The 17,635-nt window shown below is 42.8% G+C and overlaps 1 protein-coding gene across 3 annotated transcripts in view; it reads left to right on the forward strand.

Annotated features, from left to right (window-relative positions):
• Positions 1 to 15,165, forward strand: part of SLC39A9 (solute carrier family 39 member 9) — a 53,446-nt gene extending 38,281 nt beyond the window's left edge. For all 3 annotated transcript variants that reach the window (XM_080807915.1, XM_080807914.1, XM_080807916.1), the window contains 4 exons: positions 5,541 to 5,609; positions 6,704 to 6,789; positions 8,158 to 8,292; positions 11,156 to 15,165. In XM_080807915.1, the coding sequence (XP_080664041.1) occupies positions 5,541 to 5,609; positions 6,704 to 6,789; positions 8,158 to 8,292; positions 11,156 to 11,386 (521 nt within the window). In that variant the 3' untranslated portion in view covers positions 11,387 to 15,165. The remainder of the gene's footprint in view (positions 1 to 5,540; positions 5,610 to 6,703; positions 6,790 to 8,157; positions 8,293 to 11,155) is intronic.
• The last annotated feature ends 2,470 nt before the right edge of the window (positions 15,166 to 17,635 follow it).

Here is a 17,635-nt window from a genome sequence, read left to right on the forward strand (position 1 = left end):
AAGAATGTACATCAAAACTCTGCCGAAATGCCACTTCGAACCTGTCAGGCAAAAATTCAAAAGCTTGAGAATATACTTTGTTATCAAAGCTACAGTGAAACACACCTTCACCTATTGCTATGGGAGTACAAAATTGTATGGCCGCTGCAGAGAGGAATTTGGCCATATCAAACAAGACTACGTTTGCATCTATCCTTCAATGCCAAAAATGCCACTTCTGAGAATTTATTCTGATAATGCAGCTCCAATAGGAAAATACACATGCATGAGATGATTCCGTGCAGCATTATTTATCATTGTAAAACCACTTAAATGTCCAGTCATTGGTTGAATGAAGTGTGATGTGTGCATAGAATGGAGTTCTACAGGTCGCCCTGAAAAAGGATGAGGAATCAGTTCTATGTGAATTGATAGGAGAGATTTCTAGGAGATATTTTTAAGGGGAGAGGGAGCCAAAATGTAAATTAGTATCTATCATATACTACATTTTGTGTAAGAAAGAGGGGGACTAAAACACATACATCTGCTTATTTTTACAGAAAGGAAACCGAAAGCTCAGTTAGGCAACAGAGTTACGTGTAAGAGGTGGGTAGGATGGGGTAGAAGAGTTTCAGGAGGGCATGGCACTTCCGTGGGCATGCCTCTTTGATGCAGTCTTGACTTTTGGAAACATGCTGCTATTTCCCATATTCAAAAAATAAAATGAAATCAACAAGGTTAGGGAAAGCTAACTGAGGCAGGCGAGCTGTAATTCAAGTGAATAACACAATCACACTGAAGGGGATTTAAGAAAAAACTCAAATGACATATGAATGTAGTATTTGACTATATATTTTTAGTTTTGAATGGAGTTGGAGGAGAAGCATAAACAGTTACTGAACTCTCTTTAGTTGGCTTTGCTTTTTGGGAAGGTACAGGTGAAAACAATTCTGAAACTGTTTTAGGTGTATTCTAGGATTAAGCGGGTGTTACTTTCACTTGAGTAAGTGTGTTGCTGTTGGTGGAAGCAGAGTTCTTACTGTGGAGGAGGGGACGTAGAAATAAGGAATGGGGGAAGGCAAGAAAGAACCCCTATAGGGATGGACTGGAATTGGAGGTATTGGACTCATGATTTCTAAAATGTATGTGTGTATATGTGTACATATATACGTGTGTGGTGTTTATGTATACATGTATGTATGTCCTAGCTCTATCTGCAGAGAGGGCCTAGAAGTAAAGACACCCCAGTAGCAATGAGCATACCAGTGCTCTTCAGAGAAATGGCTGATTCCAGGAGAGGGGCAGGGTAAGTACAAAATGAGCTTGGAACATCTAGTGCTCAAAAAAAAAAAGTAGGAAGGAAGGAAGGGAGAAAATGGAAATTTGTCACAGAGTTTAGAACCAGCTTGAGGGGGTTCCCGCTGGCCAGATCTAAGACAGTTTGAGCACCAAAAATAATTATGAACAGTAATGAAACAAAAACCATTGAGAAAATGAGAAGCGCTGAGCACATCCATGTGAGAGAGAAGAGGAGGAGGGAGAACACTTGCTTCCAGTGGGTTGCTAAATGCCAACTTGTAAGTGTAGAAAGAGTGCTGGCAGGAGAAAATCCTTTTTGCAAGATTCGTGGTAAAAATTGGCACATGCCAGAATCAACAAATGTTAAATCTAGGGTAAATTTTGATTTGTTTATTAGTTGCAAGGGAAAAAGGAGTAATGAAATAAAGAAATCCGGTAGTACTTGACCAGATGATCAAGGTTAAAGTCATCGGTGTCTGTTTGCTATGTGGGCAAATAAGTGCCTATCAGACCAGCCTCCCCACAGATAACTGGGAAAATTTTTAAAAGCCTCTATGAAAAGACACTAGAGAGTGGCCTAAAGCAGGAAAATTCTGAAGGGGAGTCAACCCTTAGAATAGGGTAAATTTCTGTTTTTACTGCTTTTAAGCAGTCAGCGCCCAGTTAGGGTAGCTAAAACTGATAGAAAATTCGTTCTCTCTGGCCTGAGGAACTAGAGGTCAGGGTAGCTACAGCCACTGGAAATTGAGGGGAGAATCTTAGAAAGGAGAGAAACAGCCCCAGATTTTATGTATAAACTCAACCCAAGTCTGGCTGAGCCCCGAACCAATCTTTTGCAGGCAGACTCAGTTAAAGAGGAAAGAACTGACCTGGGATTCGGGCAGCTGCCTGAAAGACAGACTTGGCAGTTTAAGCCAAACCAAGTGACTTCAGGCAAAACATAAAGTGGACACTCTTTGGAGGCATATAATTGAATCCGGAGTATCCACAAAATGACATTCACAATTTCCACGATATAATCCAAAATACACTCTACTAGCAAGCAGCAAATAGACATACATTCTGTGCCTCTAGACATCCTGAGAAGCAGCACCTGTGTGGTATTCCATCTGAGGATGCATAATCTCAGGCTGCATCAGACAAACCCAAAAGGAAGGGATCATTCTTTTTTTCCTTTTTTTTTTTTTTTTTTTTTTTTTTAAGATTTTATGTATTTGGCAGAGAAAGAGCACAAACAGGGAGTGCAGGAGAGGGAGAAGCAGGCTCCTTACTGAGGAGGGCGCCCGACGTGGGACTCTATCCCAGGATCCTGGGATCATGACCTGAGCCACCCAGGCGCCCTGGAAGGGGTCATTCTATTAAAAAACAAGAAAGGCTCAGAAAGGGACTTGTATTCTTCAAAGATATCAGTGTTGCAAAAGTCGAAGGCAAAATGCTCCAGATTATAGGGGACAAAGAGATACAACTAAGTACATATATGATCCCAGACTGGATCCTTCCTGGGAGGGAAAAATGCTCTGAAAGACATTCCTGGGCAGTTAACAAAATTAAAATATGCAGGAGAAATTAGAAAAAAGTATTAATATTAAATTTACTGAAGTTGATCATTGTAATGTAATTATGTAAGACAGTATCCTTTCTTTTTTTTTTTTTTTTTTTTAAAGATTTTTTATTTATTCATTTGACAGACAGAGATCACAAGTAGGCAGAGAGGCAGGCAGAGAGAGAGAGAGAGAGGAGGAAGCAGGCTCCCTGCTGAGCAGAGAGCCCGACACGGGGCTCGACCCCAGGACCCTGGGATCATGACCCGAGCAGAAGGCAGAGACTTAACCCACTGAGCCACCCAGGCATCCCAGACAGTATCCTTTCTCTTAGGAAATACACTTTGAAATATCTGGGGGTAAAGAGAATGCAACTTACTTTGAAAAAAATTTGTGTGTGTGTTTGTATCGTTCGGATACAGAAAGAACATGAGCACAAATAATGAAGCAAATGGGGCAAAATGTTAGATAGTAGGTCATTCTGAGAAACGAGTAGTGAATGTTTTTTGAACATTCTTGAAACTTTTCTGAAGATTTGAGAGATTATTTCAAACTTTTATTTGAAAGATTACTTGAAAGATTTGAAATTATTTCCAAATAAAAGGTTTTATTTGTTGTTGTTGTTTTTCCAAATTCATTGAACTTAATTAGCCTTTTTAGTCCTAGGGTACTTTTTGTTTTGTTTATCTCCTTGCACATACTGTTTCTTTTCAGTATTTTTCCATACACTTTTTCTTTTTTAACGGTCTTACATGTATTGGGAAATTGATTTAGGGATAAGTGGTTTTATTTGCGTGCTTTTACTAAATAGCAAATGAGAAGCACCCTCTGGTGGGATGGTGTTTGATTCCAACTGCATTACATAGTTGCTCCCAGTGGCATTTATGACATTTTCGTGATTCTCATCAGTTTCAATTTTAAATGCATTTAAAGGCCCACTGGTGCCCTATAATCCTATACAAAGAATTAAAAATAGCTTGTGTTCCTTTATTCTTCCTCCTGTTTCATCTCTGAAGTCACCGTTTTTGCTTGCTTTCATGTATCCGACAATTTGGTTTTACCTATTATCTACAGGGTTTTATATATTATTAAATATCAGTAAAAATTCATTTATTAAATTTGTGCTGAAGTATGGTCTTTTCCTATAGATTTGTAAAAACTGTTTTAATTTTAAAGCCTCTAATATTTATTTAAGATGCTATTTATAACCAGTCCTCAAGACTGTATAAAGGAAAGTCAAAACAAGCTTGGCACACAGTATAATATGATACTCTTCACAGTTTGGGGCTACATTGAAATATTTGGTGTCTCCGACCAATTAGGGGCCTTACTGTCCCTTCCTTGTAGTGTTTAACTGGAAGGTAATTTTATTTTTACTAAAAAGATAAGAAGTTACTTCACTTACATATGTTTTTTTCCACTATAAACCATTCCTCTGTGTTCTGTTTTTTTCCAGAAGATTAAATCCTTAAATTTATTTGGCTAATGTCCATCTGTCATTTCATCTGGCTTTTTGATGTCCCCATCTTTTAATTTTACATGGTTCGGACATTATTTACTCGCTTGTGTATTTCCTGCTATAGCAGAAACATTCATGTGACACAGAGAAATATTTTTTTCCCCTCTCCAATAAAGATTTTTTAAGCAGCTGTTGGGTTTCCAGTGCTGTGCTACATTCTGTAAGATGTAAAAAAGAAATGGAAAGAAGCAGAAAACTCACTTTTGTGTAGTCTACAGTCAGTCTGGGGATATAAGACCTATTTGAGTGAAAACAGCTGTATATATCTCAGGTGTGATCTAGGAACAGCTCTGAAGTAGCACGTAGAGTCTGTGCACATAGATCTCTTGGTTTCTAGGCAAGGGGAACCTTTTGACCTGGAAATAATCTTTGTTTCTTGCTTGAGGGAAGTGGTCCTAGAATTAGACTTTGAACAGTGGCTAGGTTTCAGATTGATGAGCTGAGAAGTTTAAGTTCATGCCCAGAATTAAGGAAGAGAGATTTGGGGGAAGGACAATGAGAAGGTTTTGTTAGAAAGTGTTAAAGAAACTGGTGTAAGTGGACTGAGTAGTGAGGAATCAGATGATACCAGCTGATAAAGAGATTAGGCACCCAGTGTGGACTGAATCTGGAAAGCAGCAGATAACTGGCATTTCAGAAGAGTGGGGTGATTCAGAGTTGAATCTGACAAGGATGTGGAAGATGAGTTAGATGAGGGAGAAATGAGAACAGGGAGAGACCAGCTGGGAGCCTGTTGCTTCACATTCAGGTGGATGCAGATTTAGGTTAGGATGGTGGCAATAAAATAGAGAAGGGCAAACATGACAGACATTTTGGTACTGGAATGAAGATAAAGTTGCAGGACGCTGGGGGAGAGGGGTAGGTGGGCAGTGACAAGATAGGTCTGTGGAGACACACCAAGAGGCCATGGAACACTTTCCAGGGAGAGCTGGAGAGTTAAGAGGTGTGAGGCAGTTGAGGCAGTTGGGGGTCCCATATTGTCTGTTCAGGGAAGGCCGGGACTAATGAAGTGCTCCTTCCTGCCCCACCTCTTTCAGGACAGGGGAAACTTCTAAGTGTTTGAAGCCAAAGAGAAAAGACAGTCATAGGGAAAATACAATCAAAACTTGAAGAGCTTTCAAAGAATTCTACCTCCAGGTCATTTGTTCTAACACTTTCTGTTTCACATTGCTTCGTGGCTGACTTGTTTATTTGTACTTCAGATCCAGAAACAGCAAGGCCCAGCAATTCCAAAATCACCACCACCCTGGGTCTGGTCGTCCATGCTGCAGGTAGGTAGGGTTGGGTGGTGGTGAGACCCCTTTCTCTTCTGTCCTGGCATGGGAGGCTTAGTGTGTACATCCCAGGGACTGTCCGCATGAACTGCCCTTGGGCTGGCCTTTGGGGAGAGGGTTGCTTCATGAAGTCCTCCAACACAAGCACTGGCCCAGGCAGACTCAGTGTCGGGGATTTGCAAACTAAGAACAGTTTTTGTATTTTTTTAATGGAGGAAAATATTTTGTGGCACATGAGAATTACACACAATTCGAATTCTAGTGCCTATAAATAAAGTTTTTTGGAACTTTATTTTTTATAAATAAAGTTAATGCCCACTTGTTTACATATTATCTGTGGCTGCCTTTGCACAGTGATGGCAGAATGGGCAGTGACTGCAAGGGAGCAGATGGCTTGCAAAGCCTGGAATATTTTGTCTCTGGCCCTTTAAGAAAAAATGTGCTGACTTCTGCCCTAGAGCCTCATCTGGAAAAGAGCCTTGACGTTTTGGTACTGAAGAGCCCTGTTGCTCAGTATAAACCCAAAGTGCCTGTTGAGGCGGGGGTGGGCTGTAGAGTGCGGATGGCACGGTGTTGCTGACTGGGCATGCCTTAGAGTCATAACTGAAGACCAGTCCCAGCAGTAGCTGTCTGTGACCGACAAGGCGAGTGGGAGAGGACACACTGTCACCTGGACCTTTCTAGTATAACATGCTTATCTGACAGAAGTTCACCCATTCAGCCAATATTTACTTCTTGAGTATAAGTCACCTATGTGGAGTTGGAGTCTTTATTTTTTTTTTTTCATCTACAAGATGCAGAGATGCTTACTTTGCAATCTCTGCAATTTCTGTTATAACAGCTGACATATTGCATACTTAGGGCCAGGTGCTATGCTGTTTACTTATGTTATCTCATTTAACCCTCATGGAAATCCCAAGAATACATACTTCCTTGAGCCCATTTTAGAGATGAGAAGGCTAAGGTTCAGAAAAGTTAAGGAACCTTCCCAGAGTCACACAGCTCTACCTGACTCTAAAGCTCACACATGATGCTACTACATTGTTGTTGTTGTTTTTATACTGTTTTACATTTTTTTTTTCCAAATTTAGCGGATGGAGTGGCCTTAGGAGCAGCAGCCTCTACTTCACAGACTAGCGTCCAATTAATTGTGTTTGTGGCAATAATGCTACATAAGGTAAGCAGAATTTTAGTGGAAGATTTGATATTGAATATATTCATAATTAAAATTTCTCTTGGTCATTGGTATTTTTTTGGAACGGGAAGATTTTTTTAGTTGTTTTCATAATTGCCATTCACTTGAGATAATTGACAGGCTCTGTTCATAGCTAGGGTTTTTTGTTACTCTTTTCTTAAACTCTCACTTGAAGGGACTTTTTTTATGGTCATGTACACAAACTTTTTTTTTTTTACAGATAATTTTTAATTTTATTTTGTTAAATTATCAATGGTAAATCAGTTAGTCTACCAATTTTAACACTTGTATGGATCTGTGTAACCACAATCAGGACATAGAACAGCTGCATTACCCCAAAACCTCCTCCCACCAACCCCAACCTCTGGAAACCACTCAGCGGCCTCCCCGCGGCTCTGTCTTTTTGAGAATGTCATAAGATTGGAATCATATGGTACATACTCTTTTTTGAGACTGGCTTCTTTCACTCATAATATCAACCTTTTCATACACTAAAAGGTTCTGTCCTGTGCTTTCCATCCTGTTCTGTCTTTCCTTGTTACAGTAGCATGCTGTTTCCATTACTCTGTGTAACCTTACTGATGCCACTCCAGCATCTCAGGGGTCTCTCCGTGATATCTGAGTATCATTCGCTGATCCTTTATCTCCTAGCAGTAGTCCCTGGTGCGGATGTACCAGAGTTGTTCATCCAGTCACCTGCTGATGGACACTTGGGTTGTTTCCAGTTTTTTGGCAATTATAACTGGAGCAGTACAAGCATTTACAGGTTTTTGTGTGAACACAGCTAGCGTTTCTGTCATGTACACAAACTCTTAAATTCTCTATAGATTTCTATATTTTATTATTTTTTTTAAAGATTTTATTTATTTATATTTGACAGAGAGAGAGAGGGATCACAAGTAGGCAGAGAAGCAAGCAGAAGGGGAGGGAGAAACACGCTCCCTGCTGAGCAGAGAGCCTGATGCAGGGCTCGATCCCAAGACCCTGAGATCATGTCCTGAGCTGAAGGCAGAGGCTTAACCCACTGAGCCACCCAGGTGCCCCGAGATTTCTATATTTTAAAGTAATTTTTCTTTATAAATGTTTTTGTTTTCTTGTACTCTCTTCTTGGTGAAACACACACGCGTGTGCGCGCGCACACACACACACACACACACACACACACACAGGATATTTTCTTAGCTTAGAACATTAATTCCTAAAAGGCAGAACTCAGTCTTGGTACCATACCCGGTTGTTTTTTTTTTGTTTTTGTTTTTTTTGGTGAGAATTTAGTCAAATGACACATGCTTTGTAATGTAGAAGTGATCCATACTTTAAGAGTAATTAGGAATACTTTTTCTTTTCTAGGCACCAGCTGCTTTTGGGCTGGTTTCCTTCTTAATGCATGCTGGCCTAGAACGGAATCGAATCAGAAAACACTTACTTGTCTTTGCACTGGCAGCACCAGTTATGTCCATGGTGACATACTTAGGACTAAGTAAGGTAAGTCTGACTCATTCCTAGCTTATCTAGACAAGTGTCTAATTCTTTTGTGATTTACCAGAACTTATGGTCTTCTATGTTGAATTATGCTATTAAGTTATCCATTCAAACTAAAGATGAAATTAAGAGTAAAAGCCAGTACAAAGTAAACATCTTTTTTGTTGTTGTTGTTTTGGGTTTTTTTTTGTTTTTTTTTTTTTTAAAGATTGTATTTATTTATTTGACAGACAGAGATCACAAGCAGGCAGAGAAGCAGGCTCCCCGCTGAGCAGAGAGACCGACTCGGGGCTTGATCTCAGGACCCTGAGATCATGACCTGAGCTGAAGGCAGAGGCTTAACCCACTGAGCCACCCAGGTGCCCCCAAAGTAAACATCTTAATTCCATGGCGTTCTCTTCATAAATTTAGAGCATTTTCCTATTCATTTATTTTGAAAATTTCTTCCCCATCAGTTCTGGAAACATTTGTACAGATATATGATCCTTATTTTTTTTTAATCTTTATTTATTTATTTATAAAAGATTTTATTTATTTATTTGACAGGCAAAGATCACAAGTAGGCAGAGAGGCAGGCAGAGAGAGAGGGGAAGCAGGCTCCCCGCTGAGCAGAGAGCTGGATGTGGGGCTTGATCCCAGGAACCTGGGATCATGACCTGAGCCGAAGGCAGAGGCTTTAACCCACTGAGCCACCCAGGCACCCCAAGATTTTATTTATTTTTTTAAAAGATTTTATTTATTTGTCAGAGAGAGAGAGCACAAGCGGGGGAGCAGCAGGCAGAGGGAGAAGCAGACTCACCGCTGAGCAAGGAGCCCAATGTGAGACTCAGTCCCAGGACCCTGGGATCATGACCCGAGCCGAAGGCAGACGCTTAACTGACTGAGCCACCCAGGCGTTCCCAGATATATGATCTTTAAAATAGCTTAACTGAAGCCTAATCAAATACACTAATTTTGTTTGACAGGTATATAATAAGTCACAACGGTACAAATTTAATGTTTAAGTAGATGCATGAAGAGTGAGGGACAAGCAAACAGCAGTTTTGAGGAGAATAAGAGATGAGCAGAGATGTCTATATTCTCATATAACCAAATACTAAATATCTAGTTCTTTATCATTGCACTGAACATAACATCAGATCTCAAGTAACATGTGTTCCTTGTCAGTTCTGAGCCTGGGCATTCTTCGCTGTTGTTCAAGGTGGACCTTTCCCTGCCTTCCAATTCTGTCCCCTGGGGCTGTAGTCTCTCTCTCTCTTTTTTTTTTTTTTAAGATTCTATGTATATATTTGGCAGAGAGAGACAGTGAGAGAGGGAATACAAACAGAGGGAGTAGGAGAGGGAGAACCAGGCCTCCTGCAGAGCAGGGAGCCCTATTCGGGGCTCGATCCCAGGTGGGATCATGACCCAAGTTGAAGGCAGATGCTTAATGACTGAGCTACCCAGGCGTAGGGCTGCAGGTCTTAACAGCCCTCCCTGTGGTACTTCAGTGTCAACTGATACACCACAGGAGGAAAATCTTAGAACCAAGCTGACTCAGGGCTAGTTCATAGGAACCGCTTTCACCCATACTCTCTCTGACGGTCATTGGTTCTGAGTGTCATTCCATTCATAGTTGATACAGTAAAACTTGTACTAAAAAAAGAAATACGAGAAATGAGGTCATTAAAACACGATTAAGTTCCCATTCATCAGGTTCGTTGATCTGGATTGCTAACAAATGAGGTGTTGTAAAAACCCCCTCTGATCGGGGCACCTGGGTGGCTCAGGCATTAAGCGTCTGCCTTCGGCTCAGGTCATGATCTCAGGGTCCTGGGATCGAGTGCCGCATCGGGCTCCCTGCTTGGCGGGGAGCCTGCTTCTCCCACTCCTACTCCCCCTGCTTGTGTTCCCTCTCTCTCTCTCTGTCAAATAAATAAATAAAATCTTTAAAAAAAAAAACAAAACCCTCTGATCATTTGAAGATGCTTTTCTTCTTCTTCTTCTTTTTTTAAGATTTTTATTTATTTATTTGACAGAGATCACAAGTAGGCAGAGAGGCAGGCAGAGAGAGAGGAGGAAGTAGGCTCCCCGCTGAGCAGGGAGCCCAATGCGGGGCTTGATCCCAGGACCCTGGGATCATGACCTTAGCCGAAGGCAGAGGTTTTAACCCACTGAGCCACCCAGGCACCCCGATGCTTTTCTTCTTTCAGTCAACAAGCAGTATTTAGTTCCTTTTTAAGTATTACCCTGTTTATCATAGAACTTCTGACAGGAAGGTATAATTCTGGAGGCATAGGGTTACATGTTACAATATGGTGTATTCTCTTCTTAAAAATGTAATTAACTGTTATAGTCCATAGGTCCACTTTTGTAACAGAAAAAGTTGAAATTCATTGTGTCAGAATTAGCTTATAAGCTGTTTCCAGCCTCTGTGAGGGCAGGTACTGCGTCTGGATTACCACTGTATCTCAAGCACCAGCCTAGAGCCTGGTGTATAGGGATGTTCGTTAAATGTTAGTAAAATAAATTGAAACTGAAATTGAACACCTGCATTAATAATGCCATTGGTCCCATTGTAAGAATAATACATGCCAGACCTGTTCAACCAGACTTGAAATTTGTTTGAAAAAGCAGTTGTGTTTGTGGCAATAAACAGCAGTTTATAAAACTTACAAAAAGCAGTTGTGTACGTCATCAATAGTCTTAAATTTGGAACTTTCTCATCAATAACAAAATTGCTCTGATATCAAGATGTCCCCAGTGTCCCATATCGCACCAGTTATGATACTGAGTGGTTTTTTTTTTTTTTAATCAGGACTTTTTCCTGACCCTGAATTTTACTGGTTTTAATTTTTCTTCTTTCTCTCTCTCTCTTAATTCACAGAGCAGTAAAGAAGCCCTTTCAGAGGTCAATGCCACTGGAGTGGCCATGCTTTTCTCTGCCGGGACATTTCTTTATGTTGCCACAGTACATGTCCTCCCTGAGGTGGGCGGAATGGGGCACAGCCACAAACCCGACCCCACTGGGGGGAGGGGCCTCAGCCGCCTGGAGGTGGCCGCCCTGGTCCTGGGTTGCCTCATCCCGCTTATCCTGTCAGTAGGGCACCAGCATTAGACGTCGGATTCCGCCTCGGCTGTTTGCCGTCCTGGGAGGACAGCCAGCACGGGACAGCTGCTCACTCCCTCGGTCTCTTGTCTCACCTTGCCCATCTCCACCCGTATTCCTAGAGTCCAGAGGGAGGTGAGATTAAAACCTGGAGCAATGGAAAGCTTTTAGAGTAGAAACAACACGCTGCGACTGGACACAGACATTCCGTTGTGTTGTTTTTTTAAAGGGCCCTTGGCATTTTGAGTTTTGATGTTTCTCTTAACCCTATTCTCAGGGAAGATGGAATTTCATTTTAAGGAAAAGTGGACAACTTCATATCACAATGAAACAGTAATTATGAAAGTACAGTGTTCCGTAATTAAGCTAAATCTCTTTCTTGATTTAGAGGCTCTGCCACTTACTTTTTCCATTGATTTTGAACATGATTGTCGCCGTGTGAGACCGGTGCTTTAGCATCTCTGCCACATACCTTGGTAAAGGTTATAATGCCCACTATCTTAGATGCTAAAGAGAATTGTAGTTTATTTGGGACAAGAGTCAGGAAAATGACAGCAAGGCACATGAAAAGCTGACTTTTTACTCGAGAGCTGTCCATTGAAAAGAGGATGTCTGGAGAAACTTAACATCTCCTTTTATACCTGCCTCTTTAAAGAGAGACTGCTGTCCCATCTTGGAGCCACAGAGATGAACTAGCATTGAAGGAGGCAACGAGAATTTCCTCTCAAGGTCTCCTTTGCAGAATTCCTGCCTTCCGTGCAGAGGAGCCAAGTTCTGGTAGGTTCAGGCCCACTCGGGCCTTCCTTCGAGAACAGCCAGGTCCCAAAGTGTCTTTTGAAATGAAAGGATGTTAATTTTAAGTGAATTTGGATAGTAACTGACATCTTTGTCATAATCTTTTCAAAAGTAAGATTACCAAGACCTATGTTGTCTCTTTTTTTCTTTTTATATATTTATCTTAGCACACTAGCAGTCCCTATGGCAAAATATTTGGTGTCCCTTGGGGAGCGCTAGGTCAGCATCACATAAGCACCTGTAGCAGTGAAGAAAGTCAAGACATATGACAAGTGGGAAATGTTCGCCTCTTGATTTAAAGCTTATTGAAATCATGTCTGTTGTCTCTTCATCTTCTCCATGCTTTTCTCTGGACTCCTTCCCCACGCCCCTCCTCCCTGTCTATAATTTGCTGCTTACTGCGGGTGGCGATGTTATTTATCTGTGTGAATTGAATTCTCATCAGGACAACCACTTCTTGAACTGTGTTGATGAAGATAAAACATTGTCTCTGTTCTTTATTCCCTTCAATGAAGTTACCTTTGTGTCAAATGCAACTTCGTTAAGCCCTTAAAATATCACTTCTTCATACATGAGATGACACAATCACTAATATTCTGGTCATTTAAACAGTTGAGATAGTAAAAGTGTTTAACCAACTGGGATGGTTTTTCCATATTTGCCAAAATCCCTGTAAACTTTGTGTTATCAACTAAGTGTATAATACTATGTTATTAATTTATTTTGATTTTCTGTACCATTTCAAAACACATTATATAAAGAGGGAACCAAGGCTATTTTCTTCAGGGCAGTGGGTTTAGGAGTTCGTAAGGTATTTTATATGACATACATGCCAGCATGCCTATAATTTCTTTATTTCCTTCCTAGATTTGTCACTGGGTCCGCAGCTATGGAAATAGAGCTTGTGAGCCCTCTGCTGGCCGTAGACCAAAGTAGCATTCATAGGATATGGTTTTGTATAGTGGCTGGCAACCATTGCATACGATATCAAAACCAACAGAAGGTACAGTCTGGAAAGTCTCAGTGACTTTCCTGATAACAACTCTGACTTACAGGAGTCATGGGGCTTCGTCTGGTCCTCTGAGATGTCATGGTTGCCTTGATTCTCCCTGCAAATTTACTTTGTTAAATAAATAGTACATCTTAGTGTCTGGTTTGGTTTGGGTAGCAGCACTTTCTATCATCCTGTTGCGTGCAATGATGAGAAATTCGTTCTGCCGGCCAAAGCCTCTTTGAGCAGTGCCTTGCCATCATTAAAAGTTTGGCTAGAATATATTGCCGGGGGTGGGGGGCGGGGGGAGCTTGAACTCTGGCAAGGATTGAACCATCAAACCTCCAAATTTGCCTTCCCCTCTGAACCTCACATTAACAAGCACACCTTTTAAGGCCTGTCAGCCCTCAGGAGCTGCGGGCTTTCCCAGATTTTAAAGCTGCGGGCTTTCCCAGATTTTAAAGCTGCTGCCTCCAGAGCTACTCATTTCTCTCCTGGTCAGCAGGCAGAAATGGCCATACTAACCTCAGAGGGCCCAAAGGCACCTCCAGGCAGCAGGGGACCGAGCAGCGTGGCATAGGCCTTCTTCACGGGGGGACGAACTTGCTCGTGCTGGGCGGTGTCCCAGAAGGGGCAGCAGTGGTGGTCACTTACTGGCACATTTCAGTTCTGTTTTCCTCTTGTGTTTACTGCCTCCTTCGATGTAGATGCCTTAATGCGCTCACACATTTGGAAACATTGGCAGTCTTAGGTTGCTGCCGTGATTACAGATGGAATTACTGGCTACCAAAGAGTTGCAGCTGATGATGACGGGCACGGCCCTCTTTCCTCGTAACCAAATTTAGTCTTCATTGCAGTTTGTCTCCATTTCCTCGGTAGGGGCAGATTTCTTCAGATTCCGAATGCACTCTTAAATGGCAAATGAAGGTGGAAAACGCTACTGGTCCATTCCCCCCGCCTTGTTTTCCAGCGGATAGCATATCAGTCCCTACTTCCCCGAAGCAGCGCCCTTCCAGGGCTGGCTGCTTTCCTGTGCACGCTGCTGCCAGATTTCTTTAGGCAAAGGCTCTGCACTGGAGCATAGAGAATTGGAAACAGTTCCATCTACAGAGGCTATGTGTTCTCTCTTCCCCCATCACCTTTTTATCTCCCTATTCAAAACAGTTGAGTCAGCCCTGTTTCCTGTATTTTGAATCATTAGAGAAAGGACAGAGGTGGTCATTTTGAGGGGTCAGTTCTTTGTAGAGAGGAGACGATGAAATTGTGTCTTTTACCAGCCTACTTCTAAGTGTCACTGCCTGGTTTTTCTCTTCTTCAAGGATTAGAACTAGGAAGACACACCAGCATTGGAGTGTTACGCCCCTCAAACCCATGGTAGCTAGGTACTAAACAGGGGAGCTGTCTACCAACAGCACAGGCCCCCAGAAAATGTTCTTGCCTACAGGTCCTCTGGGCCTCTTAAGAGACTGGGAATAGTGACCAGATTCTCCCAGACTGCTGCATTGGAAGGTGATCTATAAGAGAATCATCCTTCCATTAGAAAAGTTCTGCTCAAAACAGAATGATCCCAGGAGCACTGTTGAAGATGCTATGACATTAAAACCAGTGATGGAGCCCACCCCCTGCCCCATACCTGAGACATCTAGATTCACCCCAAGAGACTTGAAGGAAATTTATGACTTGTAGGAAGGGACTAGACAACCATTGGGAATTCTCTAGATATGCTCAGCCAAACAGAAGGAAATTGGCTTTGATTTGTTTTCTGATAGCATCTTCTAGCAAGTTGGAAGTCTCATGGGATAAAATTGCAGTTCCCCTGGTTCAGTAGCCTGAACAGTGATTTTTAAATGTCTCCTTTTCTGGATCCTTTGTAAACATGAAATCATTCCATGGATGGCTGCCTTATAATTTTGTCTCTTTCCACGTTAATTGTGAATGGTTAAAAAATATTTTTTTTGCTGTTCTCTGATTTGTTTTATGATATTAAATTTTTATTAGTGGATACCTTATGTGAGTGGCTCATTACTTAATCTCTTGGCAGTTTGCTTCTCTGTTTGATGACTAGACTTGACCCACATTTGAACATCAGAAAAGGTAATGAAAAGCTTTCAAGGACAAGGAAAAGATGCACCCACTATATGCAGATCCTTTAGGGAAGGAGGGATGCAAAGGTGGAAGAGAGATGAAGGAAACAACATACCATGTATCCCAAAGGATACTAACTCATTGACTTTTACTTTGCTTTGCCAGCATTGTTAAGAAATATTTAGGGAGGTAGTATACTCCCAAAAAGAAGCAGGCAACAGACCCCCACCACAGTGAGTTCAGTTCAAGGGCAGAGTTGCTCTAGGAATATCCTGAGGCTGTGAACACCTGACCCTAGAAATAGAGATTTTAATAGAAGTTCAGTTTGTAAATTTGTTTCTAATGCCTAGAAGTTAGGACAGCATCCTACAGTGTAGTTTTTTACAGTGTCAGAAATAAGGGACCTGTGTCCAATCCCTATGTCTAAAATGCCCTTCCCCAGCTCCCTCACCTCCTTCTAGCCTTGATCTAAAGTCTCCTTCAGTTAGGCCCCCTGTGACCACCCTATTTAAAACTAATCTGTCCCACCTCGCCCCAGTGCTCCTTAGTTTGTTCTGTTATTTCTTTTTTAGTAGCACTGGTCACCTTTTAATTTGCTTTCTAATATATATCCTTACTTTGTCCTTCCCTACTAAAATATAAGCTCCAGGAAGCTAGGTTCTGGATAAATAGGTGTGGTTGAATGAATTGGTGTTCCCTGAGGGGGCACTTTAACCCGAGGCCGAGTGGCACTAATCTGTAGCAGGGCTCTAGCCAGCGGCAGAACCAGCTGCCAGCCCTGCATCTAGCTCTGCCCACGCTCACACTGAGGTGCGGAGTCTACACATGGGGCTGAGTGTACAGGTGGGAAATTAACTAAGTTTGGGTTCCTAACCCACGACCAGCTAATGTTGGTGAGATGCTGTGTGACTGACTGAGGGACCTGAACATCTGGTTCCCGTTTTGGGCTCCGCTCCTCGTTTCTGTTGCAATGTTCGCCATTGCCCAGTTTTCTAAAGTTGGATAGGAATGTGAGGGAAGACCTGTCCCGTTCTGACTGCGTTCTTTATGGAGGGATCCTGACAAATACGAGAACCATCAGAGGAGGGAGCCCAGTGGAGACAGGATGAGAAGCCATAGCGTTTGAAGAGATGTGGAAGGAACTGAATGTTTGCCTTCATCTGGAATGTTCTTGGGGGACAGAACTTGGTAACCACCATCAGATACTTCACGGGCTGTCAAGTATACGAGAACACAGATCCTATTTTATCCAGAAGGTGGAATGGGATATAAGCTGAGCCCTACCTCTTCTCCATTTACCTCTTCATTAAGCAGCGTTAACTCAGCACGGAGCCCTTCCTACAGACTGGGCACTCGAAGGTGCTGAGTGTTCAAAAAGGAGTAGGGGTCACTTCCAGTCCATAAAGAGCTTCTGATTCCAAGAGGGATTCAAACAAGAAGACACAGTTGCCAGTGGACCGGGAGGCAGGCACAGGGTGCTCGGGGAACGCATGGGAGCAAGGAACCCAGAGAGAGGCTTCAGGAACGACATCGAGAGGGAGAGGAGGCTTGCGTGAATCACCGGTGGAGCAGTTGGGAACGGTTTTTGGAGCAGGAGGACCTCCGTGGCAAAGGCCTGGTGGCACAGGAGAGAGAACACGGACTCTGCATAGAAGGTGCCATGAACTGGCTGAAGGACAGAGGAGGTACCAACAGGTGATGTGTGACATGTGTCCATTCCCTAGGTGATGTCTGTGCTTCCAGTCCGTGCAAAATTGCACGGATAACTGGGCCTAGCCAGGGTCTCTGTGATTCCCTCCTTGCCGACAGCCATCCCAGGCGCAGTCCCGGCTGACCTCAGGAGTTCTGTCATCACTTGGATCATTCATGGACGTGGTAGTCCAGAGACCCTTGTGCTCCAGAGGCTCCTCTGGCCCCTCAGGGTGGAGCTTGGTGACTTTTTTCCTTCCTCATCCCTGCTTGTCTCCCCCATCCCCACCCCACCCCCCCATCCCACAGTCGAACGTCTATGTTAGTTACAGTTCTGTACAGAGGACCAGGTGGAAGCTCAGTCTTCCTTCCATCCTTTGGTTCTACCTCTCTGAAAGTCCTCTGCTACCCGGCACTCCGATTTACCCAAGGGCACATGTCGTGGAATCTGGCCCCTCTGTGGTCACTGTCTGACTGGAGTCTCCACTCTCCACCTCTTCCAGCTGTCCAGGCCCTGTGTGAAGGTGGAGGTGGGAGCAGGAGGGGCAGGAATGAGAGCAGATCCCACCCCCCTCCCCACCGCGCCCCATTCTCTTCCGCCTCTGACGTTGCCCTGCTCGGTATTTGGAGAAACCAGAAAAGAACATCTGCTACTGGACCTGGAGAAAGCATTCCAAGGGTAGCACGATGCTGACAGT

The sequence above is a fragment of the Martes martes genome, assembly GCF_963455335.1.
Source record: "Martes martes genome assembly, chromosome: 7".
NCBI lineage: Eukaryota > Metazoa > Chordata > Mammalia > Carnivora > Mustelidae > Martes > Martes martes.